This window comes from Pimephales promelas, chromosome 15 (genome assembly GCF_988280905.1).
Source record: "Pimephales promelas chromosome 15, fPimPro1.hap1.1, whole genome shotgun sequence".
NCBI classification, from domain to species: Eukaryota; Metazoa; Chordata; class Actinopteri; order Cypriniformes; family Leuciscidae; genus Pimephales; species Pimephales promelas.
In genome coordinates, this window is record NC_142783.1 from 30,203,463 (window position 1) to 30,216,279 (window position 12,817).

Here is a 12,817-nt window from a genome sequence, read left to right on the forward strand (position 1 = left end):
CCGTCCCACCCCCAAACTATTTATTTTCTGTCTCACATAAGATGCTGCAGTCTTTAAATATTTTTATATATTTATGTAGCCTAGAAATGTATGTATGTTAAAGAGGAATACACTGCTTTGGTATATACAGCAAAGTTTGTAAATATAGTATCTACCATGCAGAATAGGCCTATGTTCACAACATCCATAGGTCTATCTTGCTTCTGTATGTAAGAGCATAACATTTAGCTAATTAAGCCTTGTTCTAATTAGCTAGCTAACATTTTTGGGTTAAATAAAAAGCTGCTAGCATTCGCCCAAATGTAGATCACAGTTATTAACATTATCCATCTTCCTCAGGTAGGCTACTGTACAAAAAGTAGATTGGTTGTCAATGTCCAATAAGACCGCTGTCTTGCAGCTATTAGCCTTGCATTCATTACACAGCAGCCTAGCATAATTCAGAGGAGATTTTTTCCTCTCTACTGCTTCTGTGATTTCACATATGGGCTCGTCCAAGAGATTAATAAGCTTGCACTGGCTTTATGTGCGAAAATGTCAGCTGCGACTGCAGACCTGACTGAACAAACAAGTCGCATTTCCATATTTCATCCGTCTGTGGTGTAGCCTACCTGCCGTGGCATCAGGCATTATTGGGTTTTTATGTCTCTGGCTTCTGAAAAAAATAAATCTGATGCAGCATCTCACAGCTACAATCTCATTAGGAGTGAATGCAAATGTGCTTCCAACCAGTTAAAGCTTTTGAAGGTGGGAGTAGAGCATGTGCTGGATGGGCTCTAATGAAGTATGGCGTAGGAGAGGAGACACTTTCATTGATGGAACTGACTCATTCGCATGAAGAGCACTTTATGTCTTTATCTCATTAATCTTAACAAAAATACATGGGAAAATAACCACAATTTACCGCATAAATACTCATACAAATCTGTCACGATGGACAGGAGAAGTATGAGAGCTGGTGCGAAGAGTAAGTGCACTGTCAGGTAGATTAATGACCACGGATGAAAACAAATCAGGTAGTTATGGTGTCAGCTGGACCCCCTTTCGCTTTCAGAACTGCCTTATTTCTTCGCGGCATACAGTAGATTCAACAAGGTGCTGGAAACATACTCAGAGATTTTGGTCCATATCGATTCTGTTTTTTAAAAAAGTAACAATTCTTTTTTAAAAAGTAACGATTCCTTTTGAAAAAAGTAGCGATTCTTTTTTTTTTTTTTTTAAAGTAACAATTCTTCTAACAAAATCGCAACTTTTTATTGAGTGCTCTCCACACGTGTTAATTATCTGAACATGCTCCTCTCGAACTATGTTAATAAAACATCATTTGTCGTGTAAATGAACTGCCAAAACGCCCCCCAAAATTTACGGTTTTAATTGAAAAACTAAACTTGTCCCCTAAAACTCAAAAAAGCCCATGCAAAAAATCAACAAAATCAATGAGTTGAGATTTTTTTACAGTGCTTGTTTCTTACCTTCTTTTCTTTGGTAGTGGACATATTTCAGAAATGGATTGTCTGAGTATCCTGACAAAATCTCTAGGGGTCAGTTGCTCATCCATTTGGTATAGCCATGCAGACAGTGGACGTGGAGTTTGTCCTTGAAACCCTATCGTTTACACAGAATAAGAGGACTTTAACATCTTACCGTATATTTGAGATGAATAGTTGAGCTTACCTGGTTCAGGTCTTACTGGACATAGACCTATTGTTTTTTGATTCTGTATTTGTGCTTCATTGGACTGCATATTTCGGCTTTTCGTCAAAGGGATACGAGCCATACCCTGCCATGAAAATTAGATGGTTGTCAAAGAACAGATTTGTTTTCCAAATACCACTGGGAGAAAATCATTACAGTGTATCACCTCGCATAGTGTGGCCAATGCATGACTACAAATCCCACGATTCTCACAGACACGAATGAAGTGCTTGAACATATGAACATCTTCATGAAGTCCTCTGAGCAGAGCCCAGGCTGCTGAGATACATCTGAAAAATAATCATAACTATACATAATTATTCATGATTTTGCTAAGGAAGACCTGTTCCTGGATCAGCATATTTTGTTGAACATTCCTGTCCAAAAAGTTGTCCTAACCCTATCCCCCCAAAAAAACCAACCCTACCCACCATTAGTTATCCCTAAAATCAGAGCTAAATGACTTTAAAGTTTGAATCTTATTCGACGATTTGAATGTCGTTCCAGGATCATCGAAGATGTTGATGTCACCACAATGTAGGAAGATTTTGCAGAATAAGAATCATTTTGATTTACTTGTTCTGTATTAATACATCCACACGGAGTTTGATATCATGAATGTTCTCCATGGCTGGTGTGATGCTGTATAGATACTTCAGTGCTGCTTTATTCTCTCCTGTCCTCAATAAGGTCCTCAGAACAGCCCAGTGGTGCCATGACAGTGCTGGAGGACAAGCTCTCGGGCTCAATAAGACATCCATTGAATCCTGGGAATAAAAAGTTCCATATGTTCATAGACCCACGTAATATGATACCAGGACAATTTTTTGATAACACCGAATGATGGTATTAAAAAGCGTCTCACTGTTACTAATCCCTGATCTAGAAGCCAAAATCCAAAGATCTGTTGGGAAAATGCAGATGAGACACTGAAAACATGACAGAATGACTGCAGGAGATCATCCTTACACTGCAGGAAGTTAGACACATCCAGGACAAAGTACATTACCTGGAGCCTTATTAAAGAAAGTTAACCAAAAGTGAGACATGAATATTATTTTGATGGTCCCCTGTTGACTATAAGTAACCTACATGTCAGATAACTCCAGTTAGAGGATTGGGAAACTGTTGGGTTAGAGGAAGGGTTGGGGATAGTAGAATAAGTTGACATAGACTTGCAAAGTTACTCAGTTGGGGAGCATCAAAATAAAGTGTCAGCAGATATTAAAAATAAAGTGCTTCCAATATAATATAGTCTCTTGTGCTCGCCAAGGCTGCATTTATTTCATCAAAATACACTAAAAACAGTAATGTTGAGAATCATTGGAGAAATAATTGTTTTCTAGTTTTTCCTGTGATGGCAAAACTGAATTTTTAGCATCAACACTCCAGCATTCAGAGTCACATGATCCTTCAGAAATCATTCTCATTCTGATTTGCTGCTCAATAAATATTTCTGATAATTGAAAAAAGTTGTGCTGCTTAATAGTTTTGTGCATTTCTTTTCAGGATTCTTTGATTAGAAAGTTCAAACGGACAGCATTTATTTGAAATATATATATATTTTTGTAACATTATAAATGTCACGTTTGATCAATTTAATGCAGCCCTACTAGTGAAAAATATATCAGTAAAACATTTATCTACGGAGCCCCTCTAGTCCCACTTTGGTAAAAAAAAAATAATTATAACTATCTTGTGGCCTCAAGATAGTAACTCGTGGCCTCAAGATACTAACTCGTGGCCTCAAGATAGTAACTCGTGGCCACAAGATAGTAACTCGTGGCCTCAAGATACTAACTCGTGGCCTCAAGATAGTAACTCGTGGCCTCAAGATAGTAACTCGTGGCCTCAAGATAGTAACTCGTGGCCTCAAGATAGTAACTCGTGGCCACAAGATAGTAACTCGTGGCCACAAAATAGTAACTCGTGGCCTCAAGATAGTAACTCGTGGCCTCAAGATAGTAACTCGTGGCCACAAGATAGTAACTCGTGGCCACAAGATAGTAACTCATGGCCACAAGATAGTAACTCGTGGCCTCAAGATAGTAACTCATGGCCTCAAGATAGTAACTCGTGGCCACAAGATAGTAACTCGTGGCCTCAAGATAGTAACTCGTGGCCTCAAGATAGTAACTCGTGGCCTCAAGATAGTAACTCGTGGCCTCAAGATAGTAACTCGTGGCCACAAGATAGTAACTCGTGGCCTCAAGATAGTAACTCGTGGCCTCAAGATAGTAACTCGTGGCCACAAGATAGTAACTCGTGGCCTCAAGATAGTAACTCGTGGCCACAAGATAGTAACTCGTGGCCTCAAGATAGTAACTCGTGGCCTCAAGATAGTAACTCGTGGCCTCAAGATAGTAACTCGTGGCCTCAAGATAGTAACTCGTGGCCACAAGATAGTAACTCGTGGCCTCAAGATAGTAACTCGTGGCCACGAGTTACTAACTCTATCTTGAGGCCACGAGTTACTATCTTGAGGCCACAAGATAGTTATAATTAATTTTTTTTACCAAAGTGGGACTAGAGGGGCTCCGTATTTATCAACTAAAAATGGAAAAGATATACAAACATAACCTTACAGAATTTTGACTTAATGAATAACATTTCAACATCAAAATATTAAAATAAAAACAAGCAGGATACAATGGCTTGGACGGACACCATGTCAATATTAGGCAGCAGCACTAGCTTTAGCAAAGCTTCTAGAGATGGTGGTGGGTACGTTTGGTAGGCACAGTCTTCTGAAACCCATATAGGCCCGTGTTGTTTGTCCATATGAGCTACCATACCCTGAATAAGAGAACTCCATCGGTACTTATCCTCAGCATAACTGCTGATGAGAGACAGAGCATGAGAATATTGGTTAATGAATTCATTAATTACTGTTAAATGCTAAATAACCATGATTTTGTCAGAGTGGGAAAGTAGTTACCTCAACTGCAGACATGTTCTCCTTTGTTTGTGGTCCATCTCACGCCACATCTGAGATATCCTCTTCAGCGCATGGGCTTCTAAAAAAAAGAAAAAGCAAACAGAAAAGCTATTAAATAGCCGATCATACAATTTAATATAAAGTGATAGTTCACCTAAAAATTAAGATATTTTGTAGGATGGATATTTTTGGACTTCCATAATATTTTCCCCTACTTTTCCAACTTTTACTTTTTTTTCCCAACAGAAGAAAGAAACACATTCAGTTTTGGGACTACTTTAGGGTGAATAAATGGTGACATAATTTTCATTTTTAGGTAAACTGTCCCTTCAATGTAAGTTTTCAGATATTATATTTCATGTGGTGCGTTATACAGCTGTTTCTGAATGTAAAATGTCTGAAAAGTTTCAAAGATCACAGTGCACGATATATTGACTCCCAAAAGAAAGTACTGAACTGCCTGAAATGAGTCATCGGTAATTCCAGTCTTACTTTCTGCATGTTTGTAACAAATTAGCATAATGGAAGCCCTCCTGTGATCTTCATTGGCTGCCAGTGAACAACATCTACTTTGACCTGCTCTCAAACACTAGCTGTAGCTGAGACCGTTAGAGCCGTGAAAATCCACTTTGCTTCCAAAGGATGATGACTCATCGAATTGATACGGTAAAACTGACGACACCCTTACTGTTACTGTATCACTGTGTATTCAAGTGCTGAGGAAGATTTTGGAGCTGAAATTCAAATATGGCACAATCAACCTCTGAGTGGTTGACCAATCAGAGCAGAGTAGTCCTTTCTAAGGACTTTAGAAAGACTGAATCCTTTCAGTGGCACTGTGAGCAAAGAGGTGATGCATATAATGTATATTATGATAAATGTTTTGAGCTTGGATATATGTAGACCTCCAAAACAAAATTAGGAACCTTTAAGATAGCATAGTAGGTGCCTTTTAAATAAATGAATACTTTAGAGCAGGGCTGCATTAAATTGATCACAGTTATTTGTAAAGAAACAAACTTTAGTCCTCTATCCCGAATATCACCTGGGTACTTGGGCAGAAGTCCCGTGAGGCTCCACCACTGCACCAGGCGGCCCAGCAGGATGTGTTGCCTCATGGCATGATGCTCCTGTTTCCAACAACCCCATATATATGAAGCCTTGCTTCCTAGTGGACACACCACACACGGGCCACCCGTAAACATAGATCCAAAACCAGTTTGTTAGAGCACTTCATATCCCAATAGAGTCATGCTGTTGTTTACAATAAACATATTGACATCCTTGGATTTTTTAAAATATCACAAAAATTTCCCAGAACATCGTTTTGGTATCTACATAAATAATCATGAATCAGTGATTTTAAGTGAAATTATTTCTGAATTGTTTTCACTTTCTTTGAAAAAAATAATTGCAGCCTTGGTGAGCATGAGAGACTTCATAAACTGAGACTGAGATCTTCATAAACATAAAAAAATATATTACTGATGTTGTATATTTTACTGGTGACTTTGCATGTGGTTTGTCAATTAAAGTGAACAGAGACTCCGTGACTGACCTTGTTTAGTGTGTACAGGCTCACTTTGTTTCTGTACAAGGTGGACCAGAGAAAGCAGGTTCTTCAACTTGAGGACCAGTTTATGGACTAGAGCGAAAGTGTTTTCATCCACAAACATCCACAATCCTTCACATCGTCCGAAACCTACAATCAGAGAAGAGCCAAGTGAGGTTTATCCGACGACCCAAACAAAAGCGGTAAACCTCAATGTTTAATAAGATTTCACCTACTCACAGAGCATTAACAGCTCCTTCTTGGCCAGTTCTGCTGAACTCTGAAGCCAGCAGTTAAAACGGGCTAAACATTCACTCGTATCCCCTTCACCTATAGGAAACAACACATCAAACAATTACCACGTCACATCATTGTGATCCAAATTGGACAGAGGCACTTGTTCAATATAAGACACTGAAGTCCTACCTTCAGTACAAAGGCCCCGTAAGCAGCCAACGAGGCCCTTGATATTGTTGTCTGTTAAAGCTTTATTCCACAAGACCTCTGTGTTTAGCATCATCCTGATTTTCCATAAAGATCCTTCCACGTGTTTCCACACAGAAACCTTAAAGATATCAACTATCAACAATCTTGGCTTTCAAAGTTAGACTTTAGTTAAACCATGTTTACAGAAAGTTATCTTAACTTGTGCATATTCAAATGCTAAATAGTCAGAAAAAGCTTGTGTATGTTAACAGTTGTCAGAGCTAAAAATTGTCAAAGCTCATCATAACTCATAAACATCGTGGTAAGCAGAACTCACCAGCTGATAAAGCACCCTTCATCCAGTATCCGGTGGTCATGAGTGTCCTGCATTCAGATCTGCTGACAGGTTAGAGTGTGCTTTCCCCTGACTCAATCCCCTTTAGGCCTGAATAATCCTGCGGATTTCATTTGCTGTCAGTACATGTGGTATTACATCAAATATACATAAAACAGGAGTCGGCCAAGTAAAGAATCCTCATTACATATAACAAAGCAAACAGCCTCGGAGTCAGAAGTCCCATTTCTAAAGGGGAATTTTAATTTATAGAAGTACATATAAGCCATAAATAGACTGTTTAGTTCAGTTTTGTTGTGTTCTGTTTTGTTTTGATTCATTTTCTAAAATAAAAATGTATTTATTTATTAATATTAGCAATATTATGTAGCAATAATGTACATTCTTAGAAGAATAAACAAGGATCTTGTGCATATTTATGTGTGCTTTGGTACATATAATGTATATATTGCCTGTGTTATGGGAAAAGATTAAAAAGTAATCCCCAATTTTTTTCTCAAAATCTTTCAGGTCTATATTTTTATTATTATTATTATTTTTAACTAAAAAGCAAAGTAATTTGAAAATATATAATATTTGTTTTTAAAATGGATATATAAAATACAATAAAATTAGTGCTATCAAATCAATTAATCACACACATACAGTACATAAAATATATATACAAGTTAGATATGATTAATCATGATTAACTGATTTGACAGCACTACCATAATATATGATATACTGTATGTAAATAATGTATTTTAACAAAAAAAAGAAGGATATTATAAAAATTAAACTACATGCAAGTATAGTTGTAGACTTTTAGTTGCTCAATAACCCCTTTCTCATTCTTTACTCTCTAACACACACACACACACACTCCAGTCAGTGAGATTTGTCCTGGTGGCAGAAGGTACTCTTCCAAATCCAACTGGGCTGATTACTGATTAGAAAGAATTACGAGAGAGGTCACAGCTGAGAGTCTGCGGCAGACACTAACAAACACACACATTCATTTGCAAATAATGCCTTTAGATTGTTAACCAAAAGCTGCGAACCTCTAATGGAAAGAAATCACCTGGAATAGGGCGGGATGCCACTGAGGGGTGGAGAGACCCGGATGGGTGAGTTAGCTGTTTATTACCCTCATCTCACACACCACTCCCTGTGCCTGTCCTTATTTAGTTTCGCCTGCTATTTTCAGCTTTCAGTACTCAGGCCAGGAGTATTCTTAGCTTTTTGAAGAGTTATACGGCTAAAAATATTTGCATGGTAGCTGTGCTGTAGATAACAATTATTGAACAAAAATGTAACCTGAATATATAGGCTACTTAATGTGGTAAAATCTAAATCCAAAATTTTTATTTAATATGTAACTATTTTTATGAGACTTTTAAAGGTATGCTATAATGCTCAGCTGTTGCTAAGTTTGTTTTCTCTCTTTTTTTGCCTCTCATTTGCAAAACAAAATGGAAATAGTTTCAGCTTCACTACGTTTCTAAAGGACCTGGCATGGCATCTCCAAGAAGTTTGACAAATCAAAATATAAAACCAATTTTTTTTTTACTTACATTTAGTTCTTCTCATTATTTAAATGCATGAGCTGCATGAATGCTGTTTGGCAATTGCAGTTCAAGGACCTTTATTGATTGACACTCACTAAGTTAGCCAAATAAGCTAATAGCTAAGAAGCATTATGTCATCTTCTGTAACCTTGTACACCTCAATGACTTTCATCTGAAATTTCTAATTTAGCTATTTGATTTTTGTACTCCATTACACTTCCACAAAAATAATTATATAAAGTGTAAAGCTCTCCTGTACTGTAAAATGGCTGTGCTGCCGGTTAGATTCACCAAAACCAAGAGAGACAAACTGGCCCAGGTTTTGTGGGTGCTGAACTGGATTTCCATTGTAACAGGAATCATCCTCTTTAGCTTGGGCATCTTTTTGAAAGTAGAAATCAACAAGCGGCAGGATCTAATGGTCGAGCGTCAGCTCCAATCCGTGCCGAACATGCTAATCGCGGTGGGACTTATAGCCTGTGCGATTAACTTTTTGGGAGGAAAGATCTGCTATGACTGTGTGGACACCAACAAGTTCTTACGTTGGAAGTTGGTGATGCTCCCGTACATCATTTGTACGTTTTTCTTCACTCTGAGCGTGCTCGTGGGGGCCTTGATGTGCTACAGCATGCTCGGACAGCTGGAGGAATCGCTAACGTTGGGGCTACGGGACGCTATGCGTTACTACAAGGACACGGACACACCAGGCCGCTGCTTCTTGAAGCACACAGTGGACCTGCTGCAGATTCAGTTTCAGTGCTGTGGGAACGAGGGCTATAGAGACTGGTTCCAGATCCAGTGGGTCAGCAATCGATACTTGGACATGTCGCAACGGGAAGTTGTAGAGTAAGTTGGGCCTGAAACAAAAAGTTATATAAATAGTTAATACGTAATTAGTTAGCTGAAATGCCCCTATTATGCTTTTTTTTTTTAAAAAAAAAAGTTATTTATTTATATTGGCAGGTATCCTACAATAGGTTTACATACACTAAAAAATGCTGGGTTATTTCATCCCAAATTTGGGTCAAATATGGACAAACCCAAATGTCGGTTTAAAAATGTAATAAAAAAAAGTTGGGTTAAAATTTTAAATTACATTTTTAACCCAGCATTTGGGTTTGTCCATATTTTACCCAACTTTGTGTTATAACAACCCAGCATTTATTAGAGTGTACATCCAAGCTCAAAAAACAGTTTCATTTTCTCATAATATGAATTACAGCTTCACCTGTTTTCTCACAGTGTCGGTTCAATCAAGGATCTTTCTAAACCTCTCCTTTCTGAGAGCTTACTCTACTCTGATTGGTCTGATGATGACCCAGTCTGTTGTGATTGGTCTACTGGTTATAGAGTGTGGAAAATTAAACACCTGTTACCATATCTGAATTTCAGCTCCAGATCTTCCTTAGCCCACGAACAGAAACAATAGCGTCGGTTTTTAATTCCAGCTCAATTCTCGATAACACAAACCAAACACTCCCAGTCTCAGCTAACTAGTGTTTTAGGGGGTGTCTATGATCTTCATTGGCTTCATTTAGCCAATGAAGATCATAGACTGGCATTATGGAAATTTGTTACAAACCTGTGTAATTTTGCGTTAGACTGGAATAACCGATGACTTGTTTCAGGCAAAATCAGTTCTTTCTTTTGGGTGATAATAACTCGTTCAATCTTTAAAGACATTTTACATTCACAAACAGCTATATTACACACTAAATGAAAGGTAAAATCGGAAAAAAAAATCATAATAGGGGCACTAAAATAATATTGAAAGAAAACAAAATGTCTTCTGATTTTTGTGCAATTTTACAATTACAATTTTTTTCTAGCCGTCTAAGGAGCAACGTGGAGGGAAAATACTTAATGGACGGGGTTCCCTTCAGCTGCTGCAATGTCAATTCTCCTCGGCCGTGCATTCAGTACCAAATCACCAATAAGTCCGCCCACTTCAACTACGACCACCAGACAGAGGAGCTCAACCTGTGGATGAGAGGGTGTCGTCAGGCTCTGCTAGATTATTACGCGGACATCATGCATTCTATCGGCCTCACTGTTCTGATCATCTGGCTCTTTGAGGTTGGTTGTGTCTATTGCTTTGGCAATACATTAGGGAAGGATTCGATATTATAACATTTGCAAAGTTTAAGTATGACTTTTAATTTGAAAATAAGAACTTACATTGGATCATTCTCTCATATCGGCCTGGTCAAATGAGTCCATCTCAGAAATCCCATCTGCCCTTTAAAGGGTAAAAGTTCCTTAACCACTCAGCACACCTCTAGGATAAAAGAATGCTATCCTATTTTAAAATGCTAAACAATAAAATTTTAATATATACCCATAAAAAGATCACCTATTGTACAATATAGCAGGCTACACTACAGTAATGCTAACACACTGTAATGGATTCAGCAACTAAGCAGTTAAGGTGTGGTCACATTGGTGAAATTTCATGGGCAAAAAGGTCCAAGTGTAGCGAAGCATGACACTGCTCACAAAGATGGCACTCTTAAAACCAAGCAGATTTTTGTTGGCTAACGCAGCGAATTTGTATAACCAACTCGAGTGCAAAATCTGAGTGCAGAAATTTTTAGCCCTCACAAAAAAAAAAAAATCCTGATCGCGTGGATGACTATTGAAATTACTTGCCTGGTTAAAACCAGACCATTCTCAGTTGTAACTGAGTTATTGTCTGGCAAAGCGTCATAGACAAATCATTTCTAGAGGGGCGTCACCAACGGACGTCGCGGGTAGACCTAAAACCAATCAGAGCGATGAAGGAGATGACGTACTGTATGCAGAGCGGCGGCCTCGGTTTTTAACAAAAAGGAAACGTTCAAATCGCCTAAAACAGACGCGATAGCTGATTCGAACGAGTGATGTTCGACGGCGCCATCCATCTTTGTGATGTAGGCTTCAAAATCTGCTTCAAAATCCCAGCGATGTCGTCATCATGTAAAGCCCGCCCCAACGTTTCTGATTGGTGCCGTGATTTCGGCGGATTGGAAAATTGTCTGGGTTTTCCCAGGCTATGAAATTACTGGATTTCGCCAGCAAAAACGTGACCGCACTTTTGGCTAAGTGTTGACAGTCCAAAAAAATGTTCATCCAATCATTGCATTCGGTCCAAATGCAATGATTGGATGTTCTACCGTGTTTTGAAGGAGGCATGGCTGAAGGGAGGGTAGGATCTTATGTTTTAAAAGCTAGCTTGCTATTGCTAGCCTCTATGAAATTGCCAACCCTAGCTTTTAAAATCTGATCCGGTTCTGTGGCCTAATCCCATCCTGGGATTATATACTAACTTTATAATCTGCTCAATGCACCAGCCACTCCAATGACAGTTTCCTAAAGCTTCATACAGCACTTCAAACAGTATGAATTATACAATAGTTTCAGTTGAATCAACTTTTTTTATAGGAAAAAGTATCAGACTGCTATGAGTCAAAAACAACCTCATCGATTCCTTCTCTGACAGCTCTCAGTTCTCACTGGGGTCCGTTACCTCCAAACGTCCCTGGAGAACGTGCTGCGACAGGGGGACCCCGAGAGCGAGTCCGACGGGTGGCTCCTGGAGAACAGCTTTGCGGAAACCGCTCGCACTAATTTCAAGATCATCAAACACCTGGGCAAGTTCAATCAGATCAACACAGCCAGCAATGGAGATCCAAACATTGATAGACCACCTACAGCACATTATGGTCCAGATAATGTCCCTCCAAAGCCTCTTCCCACGAGCGGTTAAGCTTCCAGAATGGTCCTTCTGGTGAGGACTGGACTCTGATGCTATATGACTTAAAGATTATGAAAATGATTAGGTGAAAACAGAGAGATATCACAACATACTGAAATTTATTTTTGATTTCATGTGAAACATAAGGCAAAATATCATGGGGCCTTCAAAGTCTTAAAACCTTTTAACTGCCTCTCATTGAGAATGCAACAGTTTCATTTGTTTGTGTTTTAGAGATTCTCATATGAATTGTGATTATCACTGGATTTGTTTAGAGGAAAAACTGGTCACTGTAGGTTGTTAATTAGGGAGTTTACATATTTCCATAAAACAAATTTCTTTTCAATATTTCCAAGATATCAAAAATGTCAGCTTACTCACACAAGCCATCATGAATTCTCGTTTCATGCCTTGGTCTCGTGCCTAAAGCCAGGTGTTGTAATAACTTGCGAAAACAAACATTTTTAAGCTCACCCATGCCTAAAATGATCATGAATTTGTAGTGACAATAAATGTAACATGTACATTTAATTTATACATCATTAAAAGTGTTGGTACCAAGGGTCGT

At 38.5% G+C, this 12,817-nt stretch overlaps 1 protein-coding gene and 1 non-coding gene across 2 annotated transcripts; one reads left to right on the forward strand and one right to left on the reverse strand.

Annotated features, from left to right (window-relative positions):
- Positions 1 to 4,636: 4,636 nt before the first annotated feature.
- LOC120476177 (uncharacterized) lies at positions 4,637 to 6,329 on the reverse strand. The gene is made up of 3 exons (XR_016146614.1): positions 6,192 to 6,329; positions 5,679 to 5,801; positions 4,637 to 4,712 (listed from the first exon to the last, which is right to left on the reverse strand). It is a non-coding gene; the product is annotated as an uncharacterized LOC120476177 (transcript).
- A 2,315-nt stretch (positions 6,330 to 8,644) lies between these two features.
- Positions 8,645 to 12,817, forward strand: prph2la (peripherin 2-like a). The gene is made up of 3 exons (XM_039667122.2): positions 8,645 to 9,362; positions 10,346 to 10,592; positions 11,995 to 12,817. Exons 1-3 carry the CDS (start codon positions 8,782 to 8,784, stop codon positions 12,259 to 12,261), a joined length of 1,095 nt encoding a protein of 364 aa, XP_039523056.1. The 5' UTR covers positions 8,645 to 8,781; the 3' UTR covers positions 12,262 to 12,817.